Raw genomic sequence first — 26,824 nt, 5'->3', positions numbered from 1 at the left:
CTCCACTCCTCTGCCGCTAACCTCCTCACTGTGCCTCATTCTTGCCTGTCCTGCCATCAACCCCTGGCCTACATCCTTCCCCTGGTGTAGAACACTGTCCCTCCACACATCTGCCAAACTAGTTCTCTTCCTCCCTTCAAAGCCCTACTGAGAGCTCACCTCCTCCAGGAGGCCTTCCCAGGCCGAGCCCCCTTTTCCCTCTCCTCCTCCCCGCCCCCCCACCTCCATCCCCCCCACGGCACTTGTATATATGTACATATTTATTACTTTATTTATTTTACTTGTACATATTTACTACTCTGTTTTACTAATGATGCGTATATAGCTATAATTCTATTTATTCTGACTGTTTGACACCTGTCTACATGTTTTGTTGTCTGTCTCCCCCTTCTAGACTGTGAGCCTGTTGTTGGGTAGGGACTGTCTCTATCTGTTGCCGACTTGTACTTCCCAAGCGCTTAGTACAGTGCTCTGCACACAGTAAGTGCTCCATAAATACGATTGAATGAATGGATGAGTTGTGGAATCCTGGCAGAGCCTTCTGATGGTACAGGAAGTATAAAAGGACCCTGTGGCAGATGCTGAAAACCTTTCTTGGGGATCCTAGAGGCTCTTGGGGAGGGGGGTGCAGAGCTAAGTCTTATCTGCACTGAGCCACATCCTCCAACAATAGCAGTGACTGTCCTAGTGGAGAAAAAGCCAAATTTTGTCAGGAATCCTGCTTGCGGTGACGTGTTATTGTCAGGAGGGGTAAGGAAGGAGGCGCTCAGGGCTGGAACTGGGGCTCTGTTGAAGAACTAGGCCTGCAGAGATGCCAACAAAACAACAAACGGTCAGAACTAAGTTGCCACAGGAATCATCATCATCATCAATCGTATTTATTGAGCGCTTTCTATGTGCAGAGCACTGTACTAAGCGCTTGGGAAGTACAAATTGGCAACATATAGAGGCAGTCCCTACCCAACAGTGGGCTCACAGTCTAAAAGGGGGAGACAGAGAACAAAACCAAACATACTAACAAAATAAAATAAATAGAATAGATATGTACAAATAAAATAAATAGAGTAAAAATATGTACAAACATATATACATATATTAATATGTATATAATTTACTGGGGAAGGTGGCACCAACCCCACCACCCACACACTCCATCTTTCACCATTGGTGCAGGCCACTTTTAAGAGGCAGTTGTGATTTTTGGTTACTGGGTTTATTCTTTTGATATTATCATGTTCAGAGGCCTTCTTGTTTACTACCGTACTTGCCCACTTCTCTCCGATTCAGCCGAATTGCATTTGTCACCAAAATCGATTCTGTTTCCGGCAAGGAGCGGGTGGAGAAAATCCCTCCTTTCTCAATTTAATTTAATTTTAATTTTATTTTATCTGTTTATAAAGGGGACAAAATAACGCCACTGGTAATTAGAAAGCCAACCCGCGATACGCTCACGGACAGGGAGAGCATGGAGAAGTGAAATCCAGTGATAACATAAAAATCAAATTTTTAGTTGTAGCTTCAGCCTTCTCTCCCATCACTAGAGCAGCCAATGAGTAGCGAAATGGACTCCAATCTGCCCCTTCGTGTCCTTTGGCCTAGGTACTAATGAGCAGTAGAACTGCCAAAAGAGATGGCGAAGGTGATGCAAGAGACCAGGATGGGTGACCGACGATTAACTAATTGAGGAGCTGCCCAATTGCATTTATTGATAGATGCCGTTGGCCTGCTGACTGGCCAGGCTCATTGACCCCTTGAGCATCATATGATCAGACCAATCCTCAAGTACCATGAGGAGCATCGTTCAAAGCAAGCCGCTGTGCCCCACCCTAAACCTTGGGGCTCCAGCTACTTAGGTCCTCACCTTTTCCGCTCTCCCGAAGAATTTAAATCTGAGAACAGTTAACCTGGGACCTTGTCAACAGACTGACGTAATCAGGATTCAGCAATACCGGGCTTTAAAAATCATCCGCCCATGTGGTTGGATGGCAGATCATCAGCCTGCCTCACTTCTGTCCTCCAGAAATGAGACGTGGTGAATAGTGACATGAGGGCTGTGGGAGGGGAGCGAAGTTGGGCCTTGCCCCCGAAGAATGAGGTAACTATTGTGGGCCTGCACCCGCTCTCTACCTGCTCATCTGGGGCAGATGTTTATCTGCAAGACCAGAAGTAAACATCAACAATGTACTCTTGCCTGCTATCCACACGCTCTTCCGAAGAAAGGCTACCACATCCTTCTCTTGGATTTGACCGGTGAAATGGAGACAACTTTTTAATTCATTCTAAATCATTCTCTTGGCTCCATCCTGGGCCAGAACTCTGTGTGTCCGGTTAGCAAATGCAGACTGGAGAGAAATGTTCTGTGGGTGAAGATTTCCTATTGTTTTACCATTCATTCATTCATTCGTATTTATCGTGTGCAGAGCACTGTACTAAGCACCTGGGCGAGTACAATAAAACAATAAATAGGCACATTCACTGCCCACAGCGAACTTACATCCCATCCTGCCAACCTTAGTTCACTTTCAGGATGGGGTATCTCCCACCGTTTGCGGAAAATTGCTTCCCTCTTCTCCCAGTTCTAACACTCTTTGGTTCCTCACAGGCCTGGAAACCTTCAGCCAACTGGTTTGGAGATCTGCCGAAGGAACGGTAAGTTCCCCATGGAGCTGGAGAAATGATCTTCCCCAGCTCCTTGCTTCACTTCCAAATTAGCTCCAATTATCAAAAGTCCTAGGCTATTAAACTATGTGCCTTCTGCAGTGGAGAGGGAATGAGAGACCAGAGGATGGTGAGACCATTTTGGCATCAGAAACCGTGGCAGTCTGTGAATTGGTATTGGTTTGACACCACAGAGCCTAACTACTGCAAATGCTTTATCTAGCAATTAGTCTTAAAAAAAATAGGAAGAAAAGTAGAAATTTTAAAGAAAGCAAATGACAATCAAATGGAAACATAAAATTAATGAATGGGCACTGTTCAAAAGGTAGCCCTTGTAGAGGGTGTGTTGGGTGGGTACGGCATGCATGCATGCATGCATGCATGTACGGACGACAACGGGAATCATATGTAAATGTGTACTGGACTGTGATGTTTGGCCCAGTGTGGACACTCAGCAAATATTTTATCATCATCATCATCATCAATCGTATTTATTGAGCGCTTACTGTGTGCAGAGCACTGTACTAAGCGCTTGGGAAGTACAACTTGGCAACATATAGAGACAGTCCCTACCCAAAAGTGGGCTCACAGTCTAAAACATAACAACTAAGCTAGCTCTCACCAACCAGAAAGATGAGCACACATTAAGAGGTGACGTGTAGAATGCAGAAGCTGAGATATGGAATCACGAGGGGAAGGCCGCAGTTCAAGGAAGAATGCCGGGGTAGCATTGGAGGGCAGGAGTCTGGAACAGCCAACTAAATCTTGCCTGTGGTCACCAGAGAAGTTCACATAAGCCACACTTGTAGTAAAGGGATGTCAGAGGTATGCGGGGGAAAGGGAAGTTGAGGAGTGGAAATTAGTGGAGAATCATCTCGACCTAGAGGCCGCTTCATTCATAGAATTCTGTAGGTGAGGGGGGTGATAATTGCGGCATTTTGTTTAGAGCTTTCTGTGTACTAAGCACTGTACTAAGTGCTGGGGTAGAGAGAAGATAATCAGGTCCCACTTGGGGCTCACAGTCCATGTAGGAGGGCGATCATATATTGAATCCCCATTTTGCAGATGAGGGAACTGAGGCGCAGAGAAATGAAGTGACTTGCTTAAGGTCACACAGCAGGTAAGTAGTAGAGCCGGGATTAGAACCCAGATCCTCTGACTTCCTTTCCCTTGCTCCTTCCATTAAACAATGCTGGTACCACACCGATGGGTCTTCCCATGCTTATTCTTTCCAGTATTTTGTCAACAAGACAGAAATCGTGGACTTTCCTCGCTTCCCTCACCGTGGTTTGCTCCTTGACACCTCCCGCCATTACTTGCCACTGACCTCCATCTTGGAGACACTGGTATGTCCTCTGATGATCTCTCTCTTGAGGGTTTGCTTTTGTTTCATAATCTCATAAGGGCAGGGAATGTACTTGCTAACTATTTTGTATGGTACTCTCAAGCACTTAGAACAGTGCTCTGTACAGTAAAGCGCTTAATAAATGCCTTTGATTGATTGATTTAGGAAACTATATTCATGGGGCCGGATGACTGAGCAAGAAAGCGCCAAACCTTAGGACTGATCCTAACCCTTGAAACACTGGTCATCCCACCAGCACTCTGTAGGCCTTAGGCAGGTCCCAGTGTCAGAAGTCCAGGGGGTATTTCACAGAGCATAATAAGAATCGTAATGATAATAACTCATTATTATTATTATTGTTATTGTATTTCTTAAGCACTTATTAATCCTTCTCGACCTCTCAGCTGCTGTTGACACTGTGGACCACCCCCTTCTCCTCAACACGCTATCCAACCTTGGCTTCACAGACTCTGTCCTCTTCTGGTTCTCCTTTTATCTCTCCGGCCGTTCATTCTCAGTCTCTTTTGCGGGCTCCTCCTCCCCCTCCCTTCCCCTTACTGTAGGGATTCCTCAAGGGTCAGTTCTTGGTCCCCTTCTGTTCTCTATCTACACTCACTCCCTTGGTGAACTCATTCGCTCTCATGGCTTCAACTATCATCTCTATGCTGATGACACCCAAATCTACATCTCTGCCCCTGCTCTCTCTCCCTCCCTCCAGGCTTGCATCTCCTCCTGCCTTCAGGACATCTCCATCTAAAACTCAACATGTCCAAGACTGAACTCCTTGTCTTCCCTCCCAAACCCTACCCTCTCCCTGACTTTCCCATCGTTGTTGACGGCACCACCATCCTTCCCGTCTCACAAGCCCTCAACCTTGGTGTCATCCTCGACTCCGCTCTCTCGTTCACTCCTCACTTCCAATCTGTCACCAAAACCTGCTGGTCTCACCTCCACAACATTGCCAAGATCCGTCCTTTCCTCTCCATCCAAACCGCTGCCCTGCTTGTTCAAGCTCTCATACTATCCCATCTGGATTACTGCATCAGCCTTCTCTCCGATCTCACATCCTCCTGTCTCTCCCCACTCCAATCCATACGTCACACCACTGCCCGGATCGTCTTTGTCCAGAAAGGCTCTGGGCATGTTACTCCCCTCCTCAAAAATCTCCAGTGGCTACCAATCAACCTACGCATCAGGCAAAAACTCCTCACCCTCGGCTTCAAGGCTCTTCATCACCTCGCCTCCTCCTACCTCACCTCCCGTCTCTCCTTCTCCAGCCTAGCCCACACCCTCCACTCCTCTGCTGCTAATCTCCTCACTGTGCCTCATTCTCGCCTGTCCCGCCATCGACCCCCAGCCCGCATCATCCCCCTAGGCCTGGAATGCCCTCCCTCCACACATCTGCCAAGCTAGCTCTCTTCCTCCCTTCAAAGCCCTACCGAGAGCTCACCTCGTCCAAGAGGCCTTCCCAGACTGAGCCCCCTCCTTCTTCTCCCCCTCCTCCCCCTCCCTATCCCCCCTGCCTTACTCCTTCCCCTCCCCACAGCACCTGTATATATGTGTATATGTTTGTATGTATTTATTACCCTATTTTGTTTGTACATCTTTATTCTATTTGTTTTATTTTGTTAATATGTTTTGTTTTGTTGTCTGTCTCCCCCTTCTAGACAGTGAGCCCACTGTTGGGTAGGGACCGTCTCTATATGTTGCCAACTTGTACTTCCCAAGCGCTTAGTACAGTGCTCTGCACACAGTAAGCGCTCAATAAATACGATTGAATGAATGAATGCCAAGGACTGTTCTAAGCCCTGGGGTAGATACAAGATAATCAAGTCCCACTTGGGGCTCACAATGTAAGTAGGAGGGAGAACAGGTATTGAATAGAGATGAGGGAACTGAGGCACAGAGGAGTTAAGTGACTTGCCCAGGATCACACAGCAGGAAAGTGGTAAAGCCGGAATGAGAACCCAGGGCCTCTTAGTCCCAAGCCCATGCCCTTTCCACCAGGCCACATTGCTTCCAGCTTGAACAGAAGAGGTATCTGAAGTGGGTCCTGCTGGCTTGATCCAACCCCTCACCTGGCCTGGGTTTATCTCTAAGTCTGTTTCATCATCACTATGCCAACCTGATGCCTGTGCCCCTTCCCCATCCTGAGAGTGTCACACAAGACACCTTAGGGTGTACAGGGTTGGCAGCACATCCAAGCGACCTCCTCAGGTCCTTAACCAAATGTGTCTGACCCAATTAACTTGTCTCCACCCCAGGGCTTAGATCAGTGCTTGACTTATATTTAGTGATGATGATGGCATTTATAAAGTGCTTACTATGTGCAAAGCACTGTTCTAAGGCGCTTAACAAATACCATTAAAAAGAAAAATCTTCCCGGCGGGGCAAATTGGGTGCCATGGGTGATTCCCTTTGAGGCCCATTGAGCTCCGCAGCCTAGGCACACCTCTCTTGAGACTGTGATGTTTTCACAGGTGTTGACCGTGGATTGCAGGGTGGTTTCCATGAGACTCCAATGGGTGGGGGAAGATGCTACCCACATCCCAGCCCACCCGGCTCTCCCTGTGGAGAGGAATGTGCCCTTGAATAACTCCTCCAGTGGGAATTGTCGAACCTGTTTCCTTCAGACACCCTTGTTGCCTCTGTGGGATTCCATTTAGCGTGGACTTCCTCCTGGAAGATCATTTCTCCGGAGCAGACTATTTTTGCCCAGACCTTTCTTGCTGACTCTCAGGGGTCATGGATGGCAGATCCTCCCCCTTCTTTCCTGCTCCCCTCTCCACCAACTCCGGGAGTGGCAACTGAAGAGAAGTCAGCTCGGGAATAGCTTGGGATTCCCAGCTCTTGCATCTGGTGGATGCAAGGTGGATGTGAATCAATCTCATTTACTGAGTGCTTATAGTATGCAGAGCAATCAATCAATCGTATTTATTGAGCGCTTACTGTGTGCAGAGCACTGTACTAAGCAGTTGGCAACATATAGAGACAGTCCCTACCCAACAGTGGGCTCACAGTCTAAAAGGGGGAGACAGAGAACAAAAGCAAACATACTAACAAAATAAAATAAATAGAATAGATATGTACAAGTAAAATAAATAGAGTAATAAATATGTACAAACATATATACAGGTGCTGTGGGGAAGGGAAGGAGGTAAAATGAGGGGGATGGAGAGGGGGATGAGGGGGAGGGGGAGACGAGGGGGAGCACTGTACAAAGTACTTAGAAGTTGAGAGTTGGTAGACATTCCCTGCCCGCAACAAGCTTCACGTCTAGAGGGGCTCACATCTAGACTGTAGTATCCAGAGTGTGAAGCCATTCTGGCTCCCCGTGAGTCTTTGAATCCTGCCTGCAGCAGGTTTGTGTAGTATCTGTCTGTGTGTGCTCTGGTCTCCAGGACGTCATGGCCTACAACAAGTTCAACGTATTTCACTGGCACATAGTGGATGACCCCTCCTTCCCATTTGAGAGTGTATCTTTCCCCGAGCTCAGCAGAAAGGTGGGTAGTGTCATGGGACTGCCAGAGTCATGGGTTTGGGCTGGACAGTGGGGGGGTGGGTTGGGTCAAGGCCGTCACCATGCCCACAACTCAGCCGCCGTCCACCCTACCGCCCCTCTCCTTGGCCGTCTGCAGGTCATCTGTTGCCTGCTGCTCCCCGAAAGGAGACTGAGGAGCTCACTGGGGATGGAGGGAAGGGGTCTGTAGGAAGGATGTGCATACCCACATGTGCTCGTTTCCCCATAGTGATAGACACACAGGGCTGCTTCTGCCTTCCAGGGGGCCTACAACTCTGCCACCCACGTCTATACGCCCGAGGACGTGAAGATCGTAATTGAGTATGCGAGGCTACGTGGCATCCGAGTCCTTGCAGAGTTTGACACCCCCGGCCACACCTTATCTTGGGGGCAAGGTAAGAACCAGACGGAGAGATCTACCTTGGGCTCTCAGTAGCCCTTGGAAAATGGCCTCCCTGTCCCAAGTAGAGCCTGTCATTCACTTGCTAATACCTTACCTTCATGGGCCGCTCCCAGGCTAGGCTCCTGGTAAGTACAGATTTTCTTCTTCGTTTTCTTTCCTGGTTTTTTCCCTATTTATGGTGGCCTGGGTACTTGGAAGAGAGAGGACTTTTGGCCCTGGAGCCAGGAACCATGTCTAATTCTCACCTTTATTGTTTTCTTGTCTGTTTTTTTTCTCACTGTTTAGTACAGTACTTGACTCCCAGTAAACACTTGGCTTTTCTGTTTTTAATAATGGCATCTGTTAAGCACTTACTATGTGTCAGGCACTTTTCTAAGCGCCAGGGTAGTCGCCAGTTAATCAGGTTGGAGGCAATCCCGTCTCACATGCGGCTCACAGTCTGAGGAGGAGGGCTTTGGAGGCTGTCTAGAAGCCACGGTCATTCCAGACCAGGGACCACTATCTGCGGTCTCTCCTGCTAGGAACTGAAAATGGGTCTCTCCAGTTCTGGGTCTAGAAGCCCTAAAGGTTCTTGACCTTCACCGTGACGCTTCCCCCACACCACACCCTTTAATCACCCACCTTCAACCACATCTGAGGATGCCACTTTTGTATTCTTCCATCTCCTCCATCACTCCCCTTCCTTGGAAGCTCGTGTCATCTGCCTTTACCACCCACTTCAGCTGCTAGTTGCTGTCATCTACCACCCCCTGGGCTTCACCTCCAATTTTCTGGGTGATTTTGTTGCCTTTCTCACCTTCCTTTTGTCCTTCTCAATCCCTATATTGATCCTCGGGGACTTCAGTATCTATGTGGACATTCCTCATGACCTCTCAGCTGCCGCTTCCTTGTACTCCTTAATTTTGCTTACTTCCTGCACCACCCCACTACCTCACCCGCTCACCAGCTAGGCCACATGCTGATCTCATCTATAATCATTTTACAATTATAATTATAGATCATTTTATAATCTAACCTCACTAACTCTATGCCACTCTCCAACCACAACCCCCTCACCATTTTTCTCTCAAACACCTTCTCCTGGCAAAACTGTCTTCTCCCCTCTTAGAGACCTCCAGTCTCTTGACCCCCTTCACTTATCCCAGGCAACTGTGCCCCATTTTGACTCCCTACCCAACCTCCCCACTTGACACTCAAATTCCTGCCTTCGACACCACCCTCTCCTCTGAATTGAACTCCCTCACTCCTTTGTCCCTCCATCCATCTTCTACCATCAGCCTGTACCCTGGATCACCTCCACAGTACCTTTCCTCCATGTATGTGCTCACATCATAGAGTGCTTCTGGTAGAAATCTAATCATCTGACCAGCCTCATCCATCTTAAATTCATCCTCGCTTACTCTAATTCCATTCTTTCCTCTCCCCGGCGACAATATTTCCCCCTTACTGACTCCCATGCCCTTTGCCTGCATCTGACATGTCTCCCTCCTTCAACCCCCAGGGCCCCCATTTCTCCCCACCTTACCCATCTTGCCAGTTAGAGAAGCAGTATGGCTTAGCGGAATGAGCACGGGCTTGGGATGTGGGTTCTAATCCCGGCTTCACCACTTCTCTGCCGTGTGACCTTGGGCGAACCACTTAACTTCTCTGTGCCTCATTTACTACCTCATCTGTAAAATGGGGATTAAGACCGTGAGCCCTACGTGGGACAACCTGATTACCTTGTATCTACCCCAGCGCTTAGAACAGTGCTTGGCACAGAGTAAGCGCTTAACAAATACCATAATCATTATTATTAATTATTTTAATAATTGTGTTGACAAAATATGAACCATCAGGCATGAACTCCCCCAAATCACCCTCCTCAGTTTCTTCTTGCCCCCACAACCACTCTCAAAGTGAGATCAACTGCCTCCTTTCAAAATCTATTTCCTTTACTTACATCCTACTCCTTCCCTTCACGTCTTAGTAAAACACTTGTATCCACTCTTCTTCCCTCCCTGACCATAATCCTCAACTGCTCAGCCTCTGATGGCTCTTTCCCCTCTGCTTTTAAACACACTCACATATCCCTCACCTTAAAGAAAGCAAAAACCCTGACTCCATCGTACCATATAGCTATCGCCCCATTTCCCTCCTATCATTCCTGTCCAAACACTTTGAATGGGTTATTTACACTCTTTGCCTCCGCTTCCTGTTCCTAATTCCCTCCTTGACCCTCCACAATCCAGGGAATGTGAGATCCTTGAGGGAAGAGATCATCCCTCTTAATTCTGTTGTACTCTACCAAGCACCTAGTATTGTGCTGTGCACGGCGTAAGCAGTCGATAAATATTTTGGATGGCTTGATGTGCCCTGTCCTGGCCGTGTATTGTCAGAGTTATTATCTGTTAGGAATATTTAGTGGTAGGTCTTAGAAACCTACCTATAAGAAGCAGTCTGGTCTAGTGGATAGGGCATGGTCCTGGGAGTCAGAAAGACCTGGGTTCTAATCCTGGCTCCACCACTTGTCTGCTGTGTGATCTTGGATAAGTCGCTTAACGTCTCTGGGCCTCAGTTACCTCAGCTGTAAAATGGGGATTAAGACTGAGAGCCCTGTGTGGGCAGGGACTTTGTCCAACCCTAATACCTTGTATTTACTCCAACGCTTAGTACAGTGCCTGACATAGTAAGCGCTTAATACATACCACAGTGATTATTACAGTTATTAAACCTGCTTCTTGAGAGCTCAGTTTGGCCCAAAATTTAAAGGAGGAAAAAGTCAGAACGACACAAGATGGGGGGAATTGTGGGTAGAGAAGCAGCGTGGCTCAGTGGAAGGAGCACGGGCTTTGGAGTCAGAGGTCATGGGTTCAAATTCCACTCCGCCAATTGTCAGCTGTGTGACTTTGGGCAAGTCACTTAATTTCTCTGGGCCTCAGTTACCTCATCTGTAAAATGGGGATTAAGACTGTGAGCCCCCCCGTGGGACAACCTGATCACCTTGTAACCTCCCCAGCGCTTAGAACAGTGCTTTGTACGTAGTAAGCGCTTAATACATGCCATCATTATTATTATTAGTGTTTCTGATGGGCTCTGCAGGGACTCCAATAGCCTCTCCTGTTTGTACTGTAGGCTGAGTACATAGGGGAGGGCAGCCCCAGATGAGGTCACTCATAAACCCTTTATAAAAAAAAAATTCAGGAATGAACCCAGGTCACTCCCCAGAAGGAATGGCTCTAGGCCATGGGTGGGAGTAGCCAGCAAAGGTTTGCCAGTGTTTTCAACGTGGCCACAGTTCTTTGGGATTGGGGAAGAGAGAGGTGGATTCTGGATAATGGCTTAAACTGAAGTGTCTGGGTTGGTTGGCTTGAGAAAGTCCTGAGTAAGATCCCAGTCTGGACCTGAATGAGATCTGGGCGCGTGGTTAGGGTTAGTTAGGATTTGGGTGACGGAGAGTGGTTGTAGCAATACATTCCCGGTGGTCAGGAAAGCCTTCTCCCCCATCCCCATTGTTTCCCCCAGTGGGTGTATGTCTGTGTGTGTTGAGGTTGGATTTCCATTGGACCAGGCGCTCCTGGCTTGCTGACGCCTTGCTACGTGGGACCCGCACCCTCCGGAACCTATGGACCAGTCAATCCCATCCTCAACAGCACCTATGAGTTCATGGCCAAACTCTTCTCGGAGATCAGCTCCGTCTTCCCAGACTTCTACCTGCATCTTGGGGGAGATGAAGTCGACTTCACTTGCTGGTACTCCATCCCCCCCATCTTACCTCCTTCTCTTCCCCACAGCACCTATATATATGTATATATATGTTTGTATATATTTATTACTCTATTTTACTTGTTCATATCTATTCTGTTTATTTTATTTTGTTACTATGTTTGGTTTTGTTCTCTGTCTCCCCCCTTTTCGACTGTGAGCCCACTGTTGGGTAGGGACTGTCTCTATATGTTGCCAACTTGTACTTCCCAAGCGCTTAGTACAGTGCTCTGCACACAGTAAGCGCTCAATAAATACGATTGATTGATTGGTACAATCGTCTAGCTGTCCAGATATTTCTTGCCATATTGAACTGTGGAGCCCGGAGGGAGCAGTGGGTCTGGCTTACGGCACAGGGGTCCTCCACGGGGTAGGGGTCTTCCAGTTGGTTCTTTGGCTGTAGGTCTGGCTCCGTGGGTGGGTGGAGAAACCCTAGTCCCAGATATCATCCAAGTGACAAGTCTAGCCTTTCCCCTCTTCCCTGAAGTAGGAGGAAAGGGGGAAATGGCGGTTTTACAGACTTTTATGATCCCATTCTTAGCCACCATGATCAACACTCTCCCTACCTAAGACGACAGGCCCTCAGATTATCATCATCATCATCCTCAATCGTATTTATTGAGCGCTTACTATGTGCAGAGCACTGTACTAAGCACTTGGGAAGTACAAATTGGCAACATACAGTCCCTACCCAACAGTGGGCTCACAGTCTAAAAGAGTGGGCTCACAGTCTAAAAGAGTGGGCTCACAGTCTAAAATTTTCCCCACCCCAAGGGCCTAGGCTCTGTCCCTTCCGGGAATCTGTGACTTGGAGGGATTCATTCGATCTCTTTCTTGGAATGCAGGAGATCCAATCCAGACATCCGGTATTTCATGGAGGAAGTAGGCTTCGGCCAAGACTTCACAAAACTGGAATCTTTGTACATTCAGAAGTAAGGAGCGGAGTCACCGTGGTATGCTAAGCGGGCTGTGGACGTGGAATGGGGCCTGGGAATTGTGGTTAGCCATGGCCTGCCCCTACACCCTAGAAGAGAGACTTGACCAAAAAATTCCATTTTCTCTGGTGCAAGCTAATTCCTGTCTCCTCCTCTTCCCCCTGACACAGTAGAACTTACAGGAGGTGGCCTTTTATAATACTAATCTTCCCTCCATGATCATCCTTCTACTCCCTTGACCAGGAAACTGACTCTCCATTTTCCCAGGGGCTGACCTTTCCTGCCTTCCACTTGTTCATGCTAAGAACCAGATCTTGTCATGGCTCCATGCAGCAGATTGCGGTCTTAATTACAGCAGTAGTGGTTAAGCAGGAAAGGGAAGCCAACCCTGGTTGATTGGGTGGAGGTTAAAGTGGAGAATTCCCCCCTAGATGCTCTTTGCAGGGCATCTGCTTGGGCTGCAAAGACCCCTGATCCCAAGCTCATGTCCTCCACTCCTCCCAACTGCCGAGGGGACAACCAGTGATGTTGTCGGTTTCTCTCCCACTGCAGGCTGCTGTCTATCGTCTCTTCCTACGGCAAGGGCTACGTGGTGTGGCAGGAGGTGTTTGACAATGGGGTGAAGGTGAGGGAGGGAGGGAGAAGGACTGGAAAGGGTCGGCGACTGCCCCATGGCCAGCTGGGGGGGTCTGGCAGCCTTGCCCGCTTGTTTCCTATGCCCCTGTCATGGCTTTGGGGAATCATGCACTGTGGTGAGAAGCTTTTACCCATGGCCTCATTTATAACCTTCCTTCTTCCTTACCCTTCTCTCTAAAGTGCCCTTTAATCTCTGAACTTGGGCCAAGCTTCGATGGGAAAGGGGTCCTGGAATGCTCTCCCCCGTCTTGTTTTTCCATGACATCCCTAAAAAGGCATGGGACCTGAGAACTGTTTTAAACTGAGGACTTAATGGGTTCTATTCCCCACCGGTCCGGAGGCAAACCCAGACCTATGGGCTGTTCATTTTTTCATTTTCCAGTGTCCCACCGAGTCTGCTGTTTCCTCTCTCCCAGCCTGCTGTCACTACTGGCCTCCAGGCAGACTCTCCGGAGTTTCCATCAAGTCCCCAGAAATAAAGAGCAAAGGAAACAACACAGACCCAGCCAGTCTTTCTTGGCGTGGCCCAGAGAAGCAGATCGGGCCCAGACCTGACCTCCCCTACCCTCTCTTCCCTTCCTCCTCTCTAGGTGGTTCCCAAAGCCTCTTTTTGAAAAATTGGGCAGCCCCTTTGTGTTCTTTGGGATATTATTGGCCCTTCTTTCTACATCTGAAGGCGTAGAGAAGCAGCATGGCTCAATGGAAAGAGCGGGGGCTTGGGAGTCAGAGGTCATGAGTTCTAATCCCGGCTCCGCCGCTTATCAGCTGTGTGACTTTGGGCAAGTCGCTTAACTTCTCTGTGCCTCAGTTACCTCATCTGGAAAATGGGGATGAAGACTGTGAGCCTCATTTGACAACCTGACACCTTGTATCTCCCTCAGTCCTTAGAACAGTGCTTGGCACATAGTAAGCACTTATCAAATACCAAAATTATTATTATTGTTATCTTGTCTCATTTGATAACCTGATTACCTTGTATCTCCCTCAGTGCTTAGAACAGTGCTTGGCACGTAGTAAGCACTTATCAAATACCAAAATTATTATTATTGTTATCTTGTGGTCTCATTTGATAACCTGATTACCTTGTATCTCCCTCAGTCCTTAGAACAGTGCTTGGCACATAGTAAGCACTTATCAAATACCAAAATTATTATTATTGTTATCTTGTGGTCTCATTTGATAACCTGATTACCTTGTATCTCCCTCAGTGCTTAGAACAGTGCTTGGCACGTAGTAAGCACTTATCAAATACCAAAATTATTATTATTGTTATCTTGTGGTCTCATTTGATAACCTGATTACCTTGTATCTCCCTCAGTCCTTAGAACAGTGCTTGGCACATAGTAAGCACTTATCAAATACCAAAATTATTATTATTGTTATCTTGTGGTCTCATTTGATAACCTGATTACCTTATATCTCCCTCAGTGCTTAGAACAGTGCTTGGCACATAGTAAGCACTTATCAAATACCAAAATTATTATTATCGTTATCTTGTGGTCCAGCTGGGGTAGGAAGAGGGTTGTATGGGGCAAGACTAACCTCTAAGAAGGGGACAGGAGACTCGGCTCCTTTTGTGGTTCAAATTTCCTGGAGCATTAACTGATCAGTGAGCACTTACTGTGTGCAGAGCACTATACTAAGCGCTTGGGAGAGTATAATGTAACAGAGTTGATAGACGTGTTTCCTGCCCACAACAAGCTTATAGTGTAGAGGGAAGCTTGTCCCAAGTTGGGCAGGTCTTCAGGGGCCCAAATTCTAGGCCCTGAGTTGGGCCAGCAGAGTGCTCAGCTTTGCCCATCAATTGCCCATTTGCCCATCAATCAAGCGTTCAGTAAATATGATTGATTGATTGATTGATTGTCCAGCACACCCGCTTAGCTGGATCTAACCCAGTTTCACTGCAGCTTGGAGCTGGAGCAGTGCCGTGTCTTTGGGTTTGTTCTAGAGGCTCCCTGTGGCTCAGGTAATGATATTAATAATTGTGATATCTGTTAAACATTTACTATATACCAAGAACTACTATGCTCTGAGGTAGATACAAGATATTTGGGTCCTGTATGGTTCTCAGAGTCTTAGGAAGGAGAACAGGAGGCCTTCCCAGACTGAGCCCCTTCCTCTCCCCCTCGTCCCCCTCTCCATCCCCACCATCTTACCTCCTTCCCTTCCCCACAGCACCTGTATATATGTATATAGGTTTGTACATATTTATTACTCTGTTTATTTATTTTATTTGTACATATCTATTCTATTTATTTTATTGTGTTAGTATGTTTGGTTTTGTTCTCTGTCTCCCCCTTTTAGACTGTGAGCCCACTGTTGGGTAGGGACTGTCTCTATATGTTGCCAATTTGTACTTCCCAAGCGCTTAGTACAGTGCTCTGCACATAGTAAGCGCTCAATAAATACGATTGATGATGATGATGATGAACAGGTATTGAATCCCCAATTTTCAGATGAGGGAACTGAGTGACAGAGAAGTGAAGTGACTTACCCAAGGTCATATAGCAGACATGTGGTAAAACTGGGATTAGAACCCAGGTCCCCCGACTCCCAGGCCTGTGCCCTTTCCAGTAGGCCAGGGTGCGGGGCTTTGGGCAAGTCACTTGACTTCACTGCCCTCAATTTCCTCATCTGTAAAATGGGAATTAAAAACCAGTTCTCCCTCCCGCTTAGACTGTGAGCCCCACATGGGACAGAGACTGTGTCTGACCTGGTTTTCTTGTTGTCTACCTTAGTCCTTAATACAATGCTTGGCACATAGCATTTAATACCAAAATTACTAAGAAGACAGGGACGTTCATACGTATCTAATGGTGGTGGGCCATTACTAGGCTTTCCTGAAGCCTATTCTGATCCCAGACCACGCACTCGATTCCCTAGTTTATGGAGACGTGAGCCGAGAGCGGATCTTAGGGATCAGGGTGAATGCCGAACAGCGTGTCCCACAAAGCACCATCCCATGCTACCAATTTCCCATCTTCTTCATCAGGAAGAACTTTTTCACTGAGCCTGAGGGGAGGGTCTCTGGGTCAGAGCTTTAGAGTGATGATGCTCTTTCTCGTTTGGAGAGACAGGGGCAGGTCTGTGCCAAGGTAGTCAGAGGCAGGTCATGGCCAGGCCTGTGGATGGCCCCATCCTGGGGCGTGTCTTGTGTGTGGGCCATGAATGTGTGGTGCACCTGATTGTGGTATTAAGCACTTCCACGTTCCCCTCATTTTGATCCTCTGGTTCTCGAGGACTGTGGGGGTGTTGGGTTGCCCGGGCAACACGCGGGAGCGGGTTCATCAGCGGCCTTCTTTTGAACTCATGGGAGATTGGGCCAGGGGTTCTCTGTTTGTGGCCTGGGTGCTCTGGACCTTGACTTCTCCACGGGGGCCTTTGCCTTTTGTGCCTTCCAACCAGGTGAAAGGTGACACTGTAGTCCATGTGTGGCGAGAGAACGCGGGATCCTACCGTAAAGAGTTGGAGAGAGTCACCAACGCCAGCTACAGAGCTTTGCTTTCTGCCCCCTGGTACCTGAACCGCATTGGTTATGGCCAGGACTGGGTTGAGGCCTACAAAGTGGAGCCCTTGCAGTTTGAAGGTACGTGGTGTTGGGGGTGGTTCGGGAAGGCCCCTGCAAGAGAGCATGGATTAGTCCGGTCCTGCCCCAAAGACCCCTGGATTGACTAACAGCTCCCCGGAGGGGTTGGAAGGGGCTTCTCAGTAGGCGTGAGAACTTTTCCGTCTCCTGAACAGCGGTGCACCAGGCCGCCTGTTGATAAGATCCCATCCTGCCCCTCCTACCCTGGAGTTCATGAGCCTTCTGTTAGGCTATGGCTGGGCTGGGGTGTTGCCATGTGATCCTTTTTTTTTTCTAAAGCCACAGGCTCCTCGCTCTCTGTCTCCTCAGGTACTCCCGAGCAGAAGGCGCTGGTGATTGGGGGAGAGGCTTGCATGTGGGGCGAGTATGTGGATGCAACTAACCTGACCCCCAGGCTCTGGTAAGGAAAGGTCAGCAAGGTGGTTGGAAGGGCCTTGTGGGCTCGAGGGGGGATGTACTCTTGTCCACTAGCAGTGAGTTTCCCCTCTCTGGGCTTGATGGCGCAGAAGTAAAGTACCTCTGCTTGTCACTGGAGAGGGGAGGAGGGTTCTGTCTTGGAGAGCTTTTTGCTGAATAATGCTCCTCTCCTCCACGTGACAGTCCCTTAGTCTGGAATTTGGCATGAGTTGTCAGTAGTACAAATGACTTCAACCAGGACAGCAGACCCCTCCTCGGGGCCTGGCTGGCGGCTGGAGTTTTCTGCTTTTCTTTGTATGTGGAGTCACTTCCTGTTTTCAGTTTCCCTATTCTCGATCGACTCCAACCTTGCCTTATTCCAAGCCAAAAATCTCCCCTTGCCCCCCGCCCCACCCTCTCCGACACACATATATACTTGTAAGGCTTCACGTTCTGCATTTCCCTTGTGGAAGGGAGAGTATAGTTTGATGACCTCTCTTTCATCCCTGCCTTCTTAAGCCTGGGGTTATCTTCCCTATCTGGCCTGTTCAGCTGTTTATGGCTATCGTCAGTTTTCGGAGAGCTGCTGCTACTGGTTTGCATGGAGTTCCTCTTTCCCTAAAGATACTTTTTTTCTTCTTTTAACTTTTCTTCTTTTCATCTCAACCACGGGATTTCCATGGCCTTTGAGCAGTTACTAGGGCGGCCCCTGACAGCTGTCACGGGCCCGGAGATTAACGGAATGACGTCACACTTGCCATTTGTGGAAGTAGGCTAACTGTACGCATTCTTAAAGTGCTCCTCCGGGAGAACCCCGAACCCCCCGACTTGCTTCAAAGTCATTGCTTTCTCCTCTCAGGTCAGCTATGGAATTTGGTGGCAGGAGCTGTAGCAGAGGAGGCTCAAGGCTGAAAGAAAGGAAACCCTCAAAATGGACAGAAAAACATTCATTACTTTATAAGTACCAGCCAGGGAACAAACCAGTTCATTTAGAATTGGATGACTGACCACCATGGGAGTTACACAGTCATTAGGACCCAGAGCCCAGGCTCTGCCAACCTAGGTCCTGCAGGGAAATAATAATGATAATAATGGTACTTGTTAAGCACTTACAATGTGACAAGCACTGTTCTAAGTGCCGGGGTAGATACAAGTTAATCAGGTTGGACACAGTCCCTGTCCCACATGGGGCTCACGCTCTTAATCCCCATCTTACAGATGAGGGAACTGAGGCCTAGAGAAGTAAAGTGATTTACCCAAAGTCACACAGCAGACTAGTGGTGGAGCCAGGATTAGAACCCCGGTCCTTCTGATTCCCAGGCCCCTGTTCTATTCACTAGGCCATGCTGAATTCAGCGGGATCAATCAATCAATGAATCATATTTATTGAGCGCTTACTGTGTGCAGAGCACTGTACTAAGCGCTTGGGAAGTACAAGCTGGCAACATATAGAGACAGTCCCTACCCAACAGTGGGCTCACAGTGTAGAAGGGGGAGAAAGAGAACAAAACCAAACATACTAACAAACTAAAATAAATAGAATAGATAGGTACAAGTAAAATAAATAAATAAATAGAGTAATAAATAGAGGATCACCTCATCCTCTTTCTTAGTGGTCACAGGCAGCTTTAACCAAACCAGATCCTTGAACAAAGGCAGAGGAAAGGCACCAGTTGCTAACCGGCTTGGCTGTCACTCCTCTTGCCTCCTCCAAAGCACTTCCTTCTTCCTCTTCCCCCACACCCGCAGCCCCAAGAAGCTGTCAGGTTTTCTTCCACCTACTCCACCTCGGGAGTAACAGAATCCAGGCCTCTTCCCCTCTGCCCGTCCTCCTCTCTCCCCGACTCTGGAAAACAGGGTCACACAAGCCCGTGCTTTGTTCTGCAGGCCCAGGGCCGGGGCCGTTGCCGAGAGGCTGTGGAGTTCCAAGGATGTGACAGACATTCAGAGCGCTTACCTTCGCCTGGCAGATTTCCGCTGTGAGCTCCTCAGGTACGGGAACCCATTCTACTGTGCTGCAGTTAGACCAGGGGGAGGGTCAGGCTATTTGTGGTTCTCGGGGAGCAAGGAGTTTCACTTTTGAATAAGGGGTTCAATTCGATCGGCTTCAATCCAGGGGCATGGGAGAGGAATAGTCATGCTGCTGTGGTTTTATTTTCTCCTTTCCTCCCACAACCAGTCTTACACAAAGTCATTTATCCTGTAGCGCATGAACTTCATGTTTATACAAACTCCCATTGTAGTCAAAGTGTTGAGTCTGATGCTATGTGCATTTACACAACTATTTTTTCCAGCATTGCCTGGGCATTCTACCCATATAGACATGCATTGTTAATAATAATTATGGTATTTGTTAAGCGGTTACTGTGCGTCAAGCACTGTTCTAAGCACCGGGGTAGATACAGGGTAATCAGGTTGTCCCACGTGGGGCTCACAATCCCCATTTTACAGTTGAGGTAACTGAGGCACAGAGAAGTTAAATGGCGTGCCCAAGGTCACAAAGCAGACGAGTTGCGGAGCTGGGATTAGAACCCACGTCCTCTGACTACCAAGCCCGGGCTCTTTCCACTGAGCCATGCTTCTCCTCATTGGTGGAAGTCTAATTCCACAAACCGGAGTCGTCATCATTATCATCATCAATCGTATTTACTGAGCGCTTACTATGTGCAGAGCACTGTACTAAGCGCTTGGGAAGTACAAATTGGCAACATATAGAGACAGTCCCTACCCAACAGTGGGCTCACAGTCTAAAAGGGGGAGACAGAGAACAAAACCAAACATACTAACAAAATAAAATAAATAGAATAGATATGTACAAATAAATTAAATAAATAAATAGAGTAAATAAATATGTACAAACATATATACATATATACAGGATATACATATATACAGGGGTCCTATCCAGAGAACCAGAGAAGCAGCGTGGCTCTTTGGAAAGAGCATGGGCTTTGGAGTCAGAGGTCATGGGTTCACACCCCGGCTCCGCCAGTTGTCAGATGTGTGACTTTGGGCAAGTCATTTAATCAATCAATCAATCGTATTTATTGAGCGCTTACTGTGTGCAGAGCACTGTACTAAGCGCTTGGGAAGTACAAGTTGGCAACATATAGAGACAGTCCCTACCCAACAGTGGGCTCACAGTCTAAAAGTCTAATTTAACTTCTCTGGGCCTCAGTTACCTCATCTGTAAATTGGGGATTAAGACTGTGAGTCCCCCGTGGGACAACCTGATCACCTTGTAACCTCCCCAGTGCTTAGAACAGTGCTTTGCACATAGTAAGCGCTTAATAAATGCCATTATTATTATTATTAAAACCTAGAGGAATCACATGTTAGAGCAGACCTGACTGTACTCCCTTACCTAACCCCATTTTTCAGAGGAGAAACGGGGTGGGGGGGGAATAAAATGACCAGATCAGAGTCAGAAAGCTGAACCGGGAAGAGACCGAGATCCTGAGGGTCATAGTTGTCAATCAGCCCGGGAATGAAGCTCCAGCTTGAGGATCCCATGGGGGTTGGGGAGGAAGTGACCTCTTCCCTCGACCCCTTGGCAGAATGATAGCACCTGGCCCAGGTAAAACACAAGGGGATCGATGCCGAAATGTGAATTTCAATTGTCCAGACTTAGCCCTGACCACCTAGCCCAGATAATCCAATATTAGTTGAATCTGCAAAGTGTCCATCTTAAAGCAAACCTATGAAAGGCGGGTAGTAAAACTTTGTTGTTCATTCCCTCCTTCCCAAAGATTGTAAACTCCTCCGCTTTATTGTAAGCTCCCGGAGGGCCGGGATTGTGTCTGTTTTATTGTATTCAATCAGTGGCATATAATGAGTGCTTACTGTGTGCAGAGCACTGCACTAAGCGCTTGGGGGAATACAACAGACTTGGTAGACGTTCCCTGCCACAGCAAACTTAACAGTCTATCGTGTTTTCAAATGCTAAGTACAGTGCTCTGCACACAGTAGAAATGATTAACTCTTTAGATTATAAAGTTGTAAACTTCTTCAGATTTAAAGACCCCAGAGGTCAGGGACCGTTTATTTTACCTCCGTTATACTCCCCTAAGCACTTAGACCAGTGCTCAGTCAGTACCCATTGACTGGATGACCCAAAATTCCTAGAAGCTAGATGATAACTCCCTCTCCCCCGGTCACCACCCTTTCTTCTGTTCCTTCTTCCAGGCGAGGGGTCCAGGCCCAGCCCCTCTACACAGGTTTCTGCAAGCAGGAGTTCTTTGGGCCCTGAACGAGAAAGCCGAATTGGGAAGAGGCGGCAGTACCCCCCGCAGCCGGACGCGGTCCAAATTACAGTCCCACAGGAGGGATGACTTGGATCGCTCTTGTCTTGGGGTGGCCCGGGCAGCAGGCAAACGTCGGGGCTCAGTACCCCTTCTCTGGAGAGGGGCTAAATCACTTGTACACAATAAAGAGAGAAATGGTGGTCAAAGGGGTTGGTGTCCTTGTACCAGGGAAACGGGCTGTTCTGGGGACTCAGCCCAGACCCAGAATACCCCAGGGGTTGAAGGGAGCAGGAGAAAGGGCCTGTTGCTCATTAGGGCAGATCCTAGAGCATTTGCGATGCAGACGGTCATTACATTCGCCCAGAGCAGCGTGAAAGCCAGGTGGGAAAGCTTGAGCTGTTTAGGTGTGGTATTTATTCAGCACTTATTGTGCCAAGCACTGGGCTAAATGCCAGCGTAGATACCAGAAAGTCACATCGGGCATAGTTCCTGTCCCTCACGGAACTCACAGTCTCACTGGTGGGGTGACCAGGGATCTTGTCCCCATAAGGAAACTGAGTCACTGAGTGGTTAAATGATTTTCCCAAGGCCACAGGGCAGGCTGGTGGCCGAGCTGGATCTTCTGATTCCGCGTCCCGTGTCCTCTGACGCCCCTGACTCACAGACCCGGGTGGAGTTCTCCCATTCATTCTTTCATTTGATCATATTTATTGAGTGCTTACTATGTGCAGGGCACTACTAAGCACTTGGGAGAGTACAGTACAACAATAAACAGTTGGTGTGTAAGCCTGTCCGTACAGACACACAGTCCTCCTAAGGTCAGCTTTTAAAGTCGCCTCTCAAGTCCCGAGTCATTAACACCCCAGTCCTCCTGGTGATTATGAGGAGTCTGGGTTAGGCTTCTTCTCTTGGCAAAGCCAGTCCCCTACCCCAGCAAGATGCCAAAGCATCTTGGGATCTAGAATCCCCAATGCATCTCCTCCTGCAATTCCAACAGCCTCTCCCATATCAGAGCCCCAGGAGACGGAGGAGAGTAAGTTAACGGAAACACAAATGAGCAAAAGCTGGGAATTTCCGCCTTAGTCCTTTGCCCCCTCACATCTCCTCTTTCATTTTCTCTTCCCTAGCATTTTTCCATCTCCTCCCATTGCTCCTTCTCCCTTGTCTTTATTCTCTTGTCATTCTCTTCCCATTCCTCCTTCCATCCCCCTCCTTTCCTTCCTTTCTCCCCCACTTCTTTACTTTCCTTGCCTCTTTCCCTTCTCCTTACCTTCCTTTCCATCTCTTCTCCGCTTGCCCCCTGCCCCTCCCTTCCTATTCATCCTCCCCCTTTCTCTCCTTCCCCTTCCTCCCTCCCTGTCTGTCCTTCCCACCCCGCCCAAACTGGAGCTGTTGCTTCCTATAGAACAAAAGGTTTACCATAACCTTTGAAAACACAACTGGTTTTAATGGCATTTCTCCTGAGTCAGAATAAGCGAAGAACGGATGAAGTCACCCATGAAGCCTGATCTTCACCCCTCCGGCCCCTTTTTATTGACTCTCTTGTCACAGAGTCTGTTTCCCTCTACCCACCTCCCCCGTCCTCATGACTTTCACTTCAGTATTTGAAAAGGCAGGGAGGCTCTGCCTTGCAACTGCTTCCTCAGGCACTGAGCCATAGTCTTGTCCCTGGCCTTGTGCCAAGATCTCTGCAGAGAAATCATGATGCGCCCAGCTAGGGGTAGGGTTGTTTCCCAGGTTACGCCTCTTCCGCATGAGCTGTTCAAGCTAGCGGGTTTGTTTTTTTAAAGATCTTCAAAAAAAGCTCAGTTCCCTCCCTGCCATTCCATAATTGCTTTGTGATGTGAGGGAGCTCTCAGGGTGAGTCGGAGCTCAGGTGGGGAAGATGTGGAATTGAGACACCTCAGGAGGCTTAGGAAGGTGGTTAGCATCCCTTTGGTCTTTTAAAAAAATAATAATATGGTGGTATCTAAGTGCTTACTATGTGCCAAGCACTGTGGTAGATACAAGCTAATCAGGCCCCACAGGCAGTTCACAGTCTAAGGAGAGGGAACAGGCACTAAATCCCCATTTTTCAGATGAGGGAACCAAGGCACGGCAAAGTGAGGTGACTTGCCCAACGTCACACAGCAGGTTAGTGTGGAATTAGAACCCAGTTCTGTGCTCTTTCCATTAGGCCACACTCCTTCCCACTGAGTGCTCTGTGACAATAGTGGGTTCCATTCCCTTCCACTGAGCTTGGCATTGCAAAAGGCGTGTGTGAGAGAAGGGGAGGGTGGAAGGAGGGGAGCAGCTACTAACACCACTGGGCTTCGAGCCTCCAGCTCTCACGCTGCCTAGATCCTTGGGAGTAAATGATAATAATGACGGCATTTATTAAATACTTGCCGTGAGCCAAGGGCTGGGGTAGATACAAGTTAATCGGATCAAACGCAGTCCCTGTCCCACACGGGGACTCATAATCTAAGAGGAGAGGGACATCTGAGAGGCATCTTATTCCTATATTACGGATGAGGAAACTGAGGCCCAGAGAAGTTAATTGACTTGCTCAAGGTGGCACAGCAGGCTACCGGCAGAGCTGAGGCCGGGACCTTGCTCTTCAGACTCCCATATCCTTTCCACTAAGCCACTGGTTAAACTACAATTCTTGCTTCCTCCCTGCTCTAGTACTCTTCTAGGCTAAAAAGAACCCAAGTTCTCAGGAAAGTCCCTCCCGGCACTTAAAGAGGCGATTGGTTCAGAGTAATAAATGTTCAAGGGAGTCAATAATTTGGGGAAATTGTTTTTAGATTGTTGCCCTGAATTCCTGAAGAATTAAGGCACTGGGCAGGCTGCAGAAATGTAGGTTAACCAGCTGTGTTTTAGTTCCTCTGTGGCTCTATCAGCATTTCTCTCTTTCCCATCTGGGCCCTGCAGATATTTAGATTGTGAGCCCTTAAAGGACAGAGACCATGTCTAATTCCCCACTGCGTATTCTTTTTCATCATCATCAATCGTATTTATTGAGTGCTTACTATGTGCAGAGCACTGTACTAAGCGCTTGGGAAGTACAAATTGGCAACATATAGAGACAGTCCCTACTCAACAGTGGGCTCACAGTCTAAAAGGGGGAGACAGAGAACAAAACCAAACATACTAACAAAATAAAATAAATAGAATAGATATGTACAAATAAATTAAATAAATAAAGAGTAAAAAAAATGTACAAACATATATACATATATAATATATATGTAATATATATATACATATATATTTTCAGTGCTTGGTATAGTGCTCTGCATACAGTAAGAGCTACTACTACTAGAGGATGAAGACCAAGTGCTATACAATCTGAGTGGTATTCTTAAGAAAATAAATAGAAAAGCCTGGAGTTAATCGTTTCCTCTCCCTCAGGACTGAACCTGTCACGGTTCTGGTATTTAGCATTCAGCTAGCTTAAAGGGTCAGACGGAAGGAATACACACGATTTCCCCCATCTCCCCTCTCTTTTCTGTGAATCGTGAATGGAATTCTTTTCCTTTCGAAATAACCAAGCCCGGTCCTGGTCTCTGAGGTAGCACTCCCCCAAATTTATCTACCGCAAAGCTTGTCGACTAGTTAGAAATGTCTGGGCGGGCTGGTGGTCATCATCATCATCATCATCAATCGTATTTATTGAGCGCTTACTGTGTGCAGAGCACTGGACTAAGCGCTTGGGAAGTACAAGTTGGCAACATATAGAGACAGTCCCTACCCAACAGTGGGCTCACGGTCTAAAACACTCGCCAATTGGAAGAAACGACAGGGCTACTTAGTGGCCGGAGTGTAATCATACTGGAACGTTGTTTCACCCCTCTTGGAATCGCTTCAGCTGAACTTGAAATGGTTTCTCTTCAAAAGAAAAAAAAAAGTCTGTGATAATTGTTGGATTAAGCCCTTACTAGGTGCCAAGAAGCTGGGGGTAGGTGCAAGATCATCAGAGCAGGCGTAGCTCCTTCTCTGCTGGAGCTAACAGTCTATCAAACAGGGAAAGCAGTGGTGGTCTCCCATTGTACAGGTGAGAAAACTGAGGGGCCGCGAGCCTTGCAGAAGGTCACACCGGTGGCAGAGCCGGTGGCAGAGCTGCCATCTCAACCTGTATATGTGGCACAGAGTAAGTGCTTAAACACCACAATTATTAGTGCGCGAAGTCCACCGTGAGGGACAAAACTTGGCCTTTTCCCTGAGGTTCACATTCCCCTTTTTACTACTAGTTTGGCACCACCCTATATGGCCTGTATATATGTATGTACATATTTATTACTCTATTTTACTTGTACATATCTGTTCTATTTATTTTATTTTGTTAGTATGTTTGGTTTTGTTCTCTGTCTCCCCCGTTTAGACTGTGAGCCCACTGTTGGGTAGGGACTGTCTCCTCATGTTGCCAACTTGTACTTCCCAAGCGCCTAGCACAGTGCTCTGCACACAGTAATCAATCAATCAATCAATCAATCAATCAATCAATCGTATTTATTGAGCGCTTACTGAGCACAGTAAGCGCTCAGAGCCTCCGGCACCAAAGTCAGAAGGGATTTCTCCACGGGGTTTTCTACGGCTTTGAGGCGTGGGCCGGTGGTGGTGGGAGTGGAAGCAGTTAAGCGGCAAATTCTTGTTTTTTTTTTAAAAAAGAAGCCTCAGTGGCCTCTCCTCTCCCTCACCTGCCCCTTGATTCAGCCTCCCCCAGGGTTCCACCTTGCCGGTAAGTCAGAGGGGAGAAGATTTTTTTAAAAATGGTATTTGTTACGAGCTTACTGTGCGCGAGGTACTGTCCTAAGCACTGGAGTAGATACAAGCTAATAAGATTGAACACAGTCCAGGTTCCACATCATCATCATCAATCGTATTTATTGAGCGCTTACCGTGTGCAGAGCACTGGACTAAGTGCTTGGGAAGTACAAGTTGGCAACATATAGAGACAGTCCCTACCCAACAGTGGGCTCACATGAGGCTCTCCGTCTTAATCCCTGTTTTACAGATGAGGTAACCGAGGCACAGAGAATTTAAGCGAGTTGCCCGAGGTCGCGCAGCAGACAAGTGGCAGAGCTTGGATTAGAACCCACATCCTTTTGACTTCCAGAGTCATGCCCTAACCATTAGACCACTCTGCTTTTTGTTGGTTGGGAGAGGGAGAAACTCACTGTGGGTAGGGAGTGTGTCTGTTCATTGTTATATTGGAGTCTCCCAAGCACAAATACGATTGAACGAGAATAGGCACAGGAACAGGAGAAGCAGTGCGGCTCGGTGGCAAGAGCACTGGTTTGGGAGTCAGAGGTCGTGGGTTCTAATCCCAGCTCCGCCACTTGTCAGCTGTGTGACTTGGGGCAAGCCATGTG

At 47.9% G+C, this 26,824-nt stretch overlaps 1 protein-coding gene across 2 annotated transcripts in view; it reads left to right on the top strand.

Annotated features, from left to right (window-relative positions):
- HEXA (hexosaminidase subunit alpha) overlaps window positions 1–21,673 on the top strand; it is a 63,702-nt gene extending 42,029 nt beyond the window's left edge. For both annotated transcript variants that reach the window (XM_038746384.1, XM_038746383.1), the window contains exons 4-14: window positions 2,603–2,649; window positions 3,894–4,004; window positions 7,405–7,506; window positions 7,786–7,918; window positions 11,477–11,657; window positions 12,516–12,602; window positions 13,158–13,230; window positions 16,647–16,827; window positions 17,137–17,227; window positions 19,111–19,215; window positions 21,409–21,673. In XM_038746384.1, coding sequence (XP_038602312.1) covers window positions 2,603–2,649; window positions 3,894–4,004; window positions 7,405–7,506; window positions 7,786–7,918; window positions 11,477–11,657; window positions 12,516–12,602; window positions 13,158–13,230; window positions 16,647–16,827; window positions 17,137–17,227; window positions 19,111–19,215; window positions 21,409–21,472 — 1,175 coding nt within the window. In that variant the 3' untranslated portion in view covers window positions 21,473–21,673. The remainder of the gene's footprint in view (window positions 1–2,602; window positions 2,650–3,893; window positions 4,005–7,404; window positions 7,507–7,785; window positions 7,919–11,476; window positions 11,658–12,515; window positions 12,603–13,157; window positions 13,231–16,646; window positions 16,828–17,136; window positions 17,228–19,110; window positions 19,216–21,408) is intronic.
- Window positions 21,674–26,824: the final 5,151 nt, after the last annotated feature.

This window comes from Tachyglossus aculeatus, chromosome 5, assembly GCF_015852505.1.
Source record: "Tachyglossus aculeatus isolate mTacAcu1 chromosome 5, mTacAcu1.pri, whole genome shotgun sequence".
Lineage (NCBI taxonomy): Eukaryota > Metazoa > Chordata > Mammalia > Monotremata > Tachyglossidae > Tachyglossus > Tachyglossus aculeatus.
This window is presented reverse-complemented; position numbering and strand designations above follow the sequence as displayed.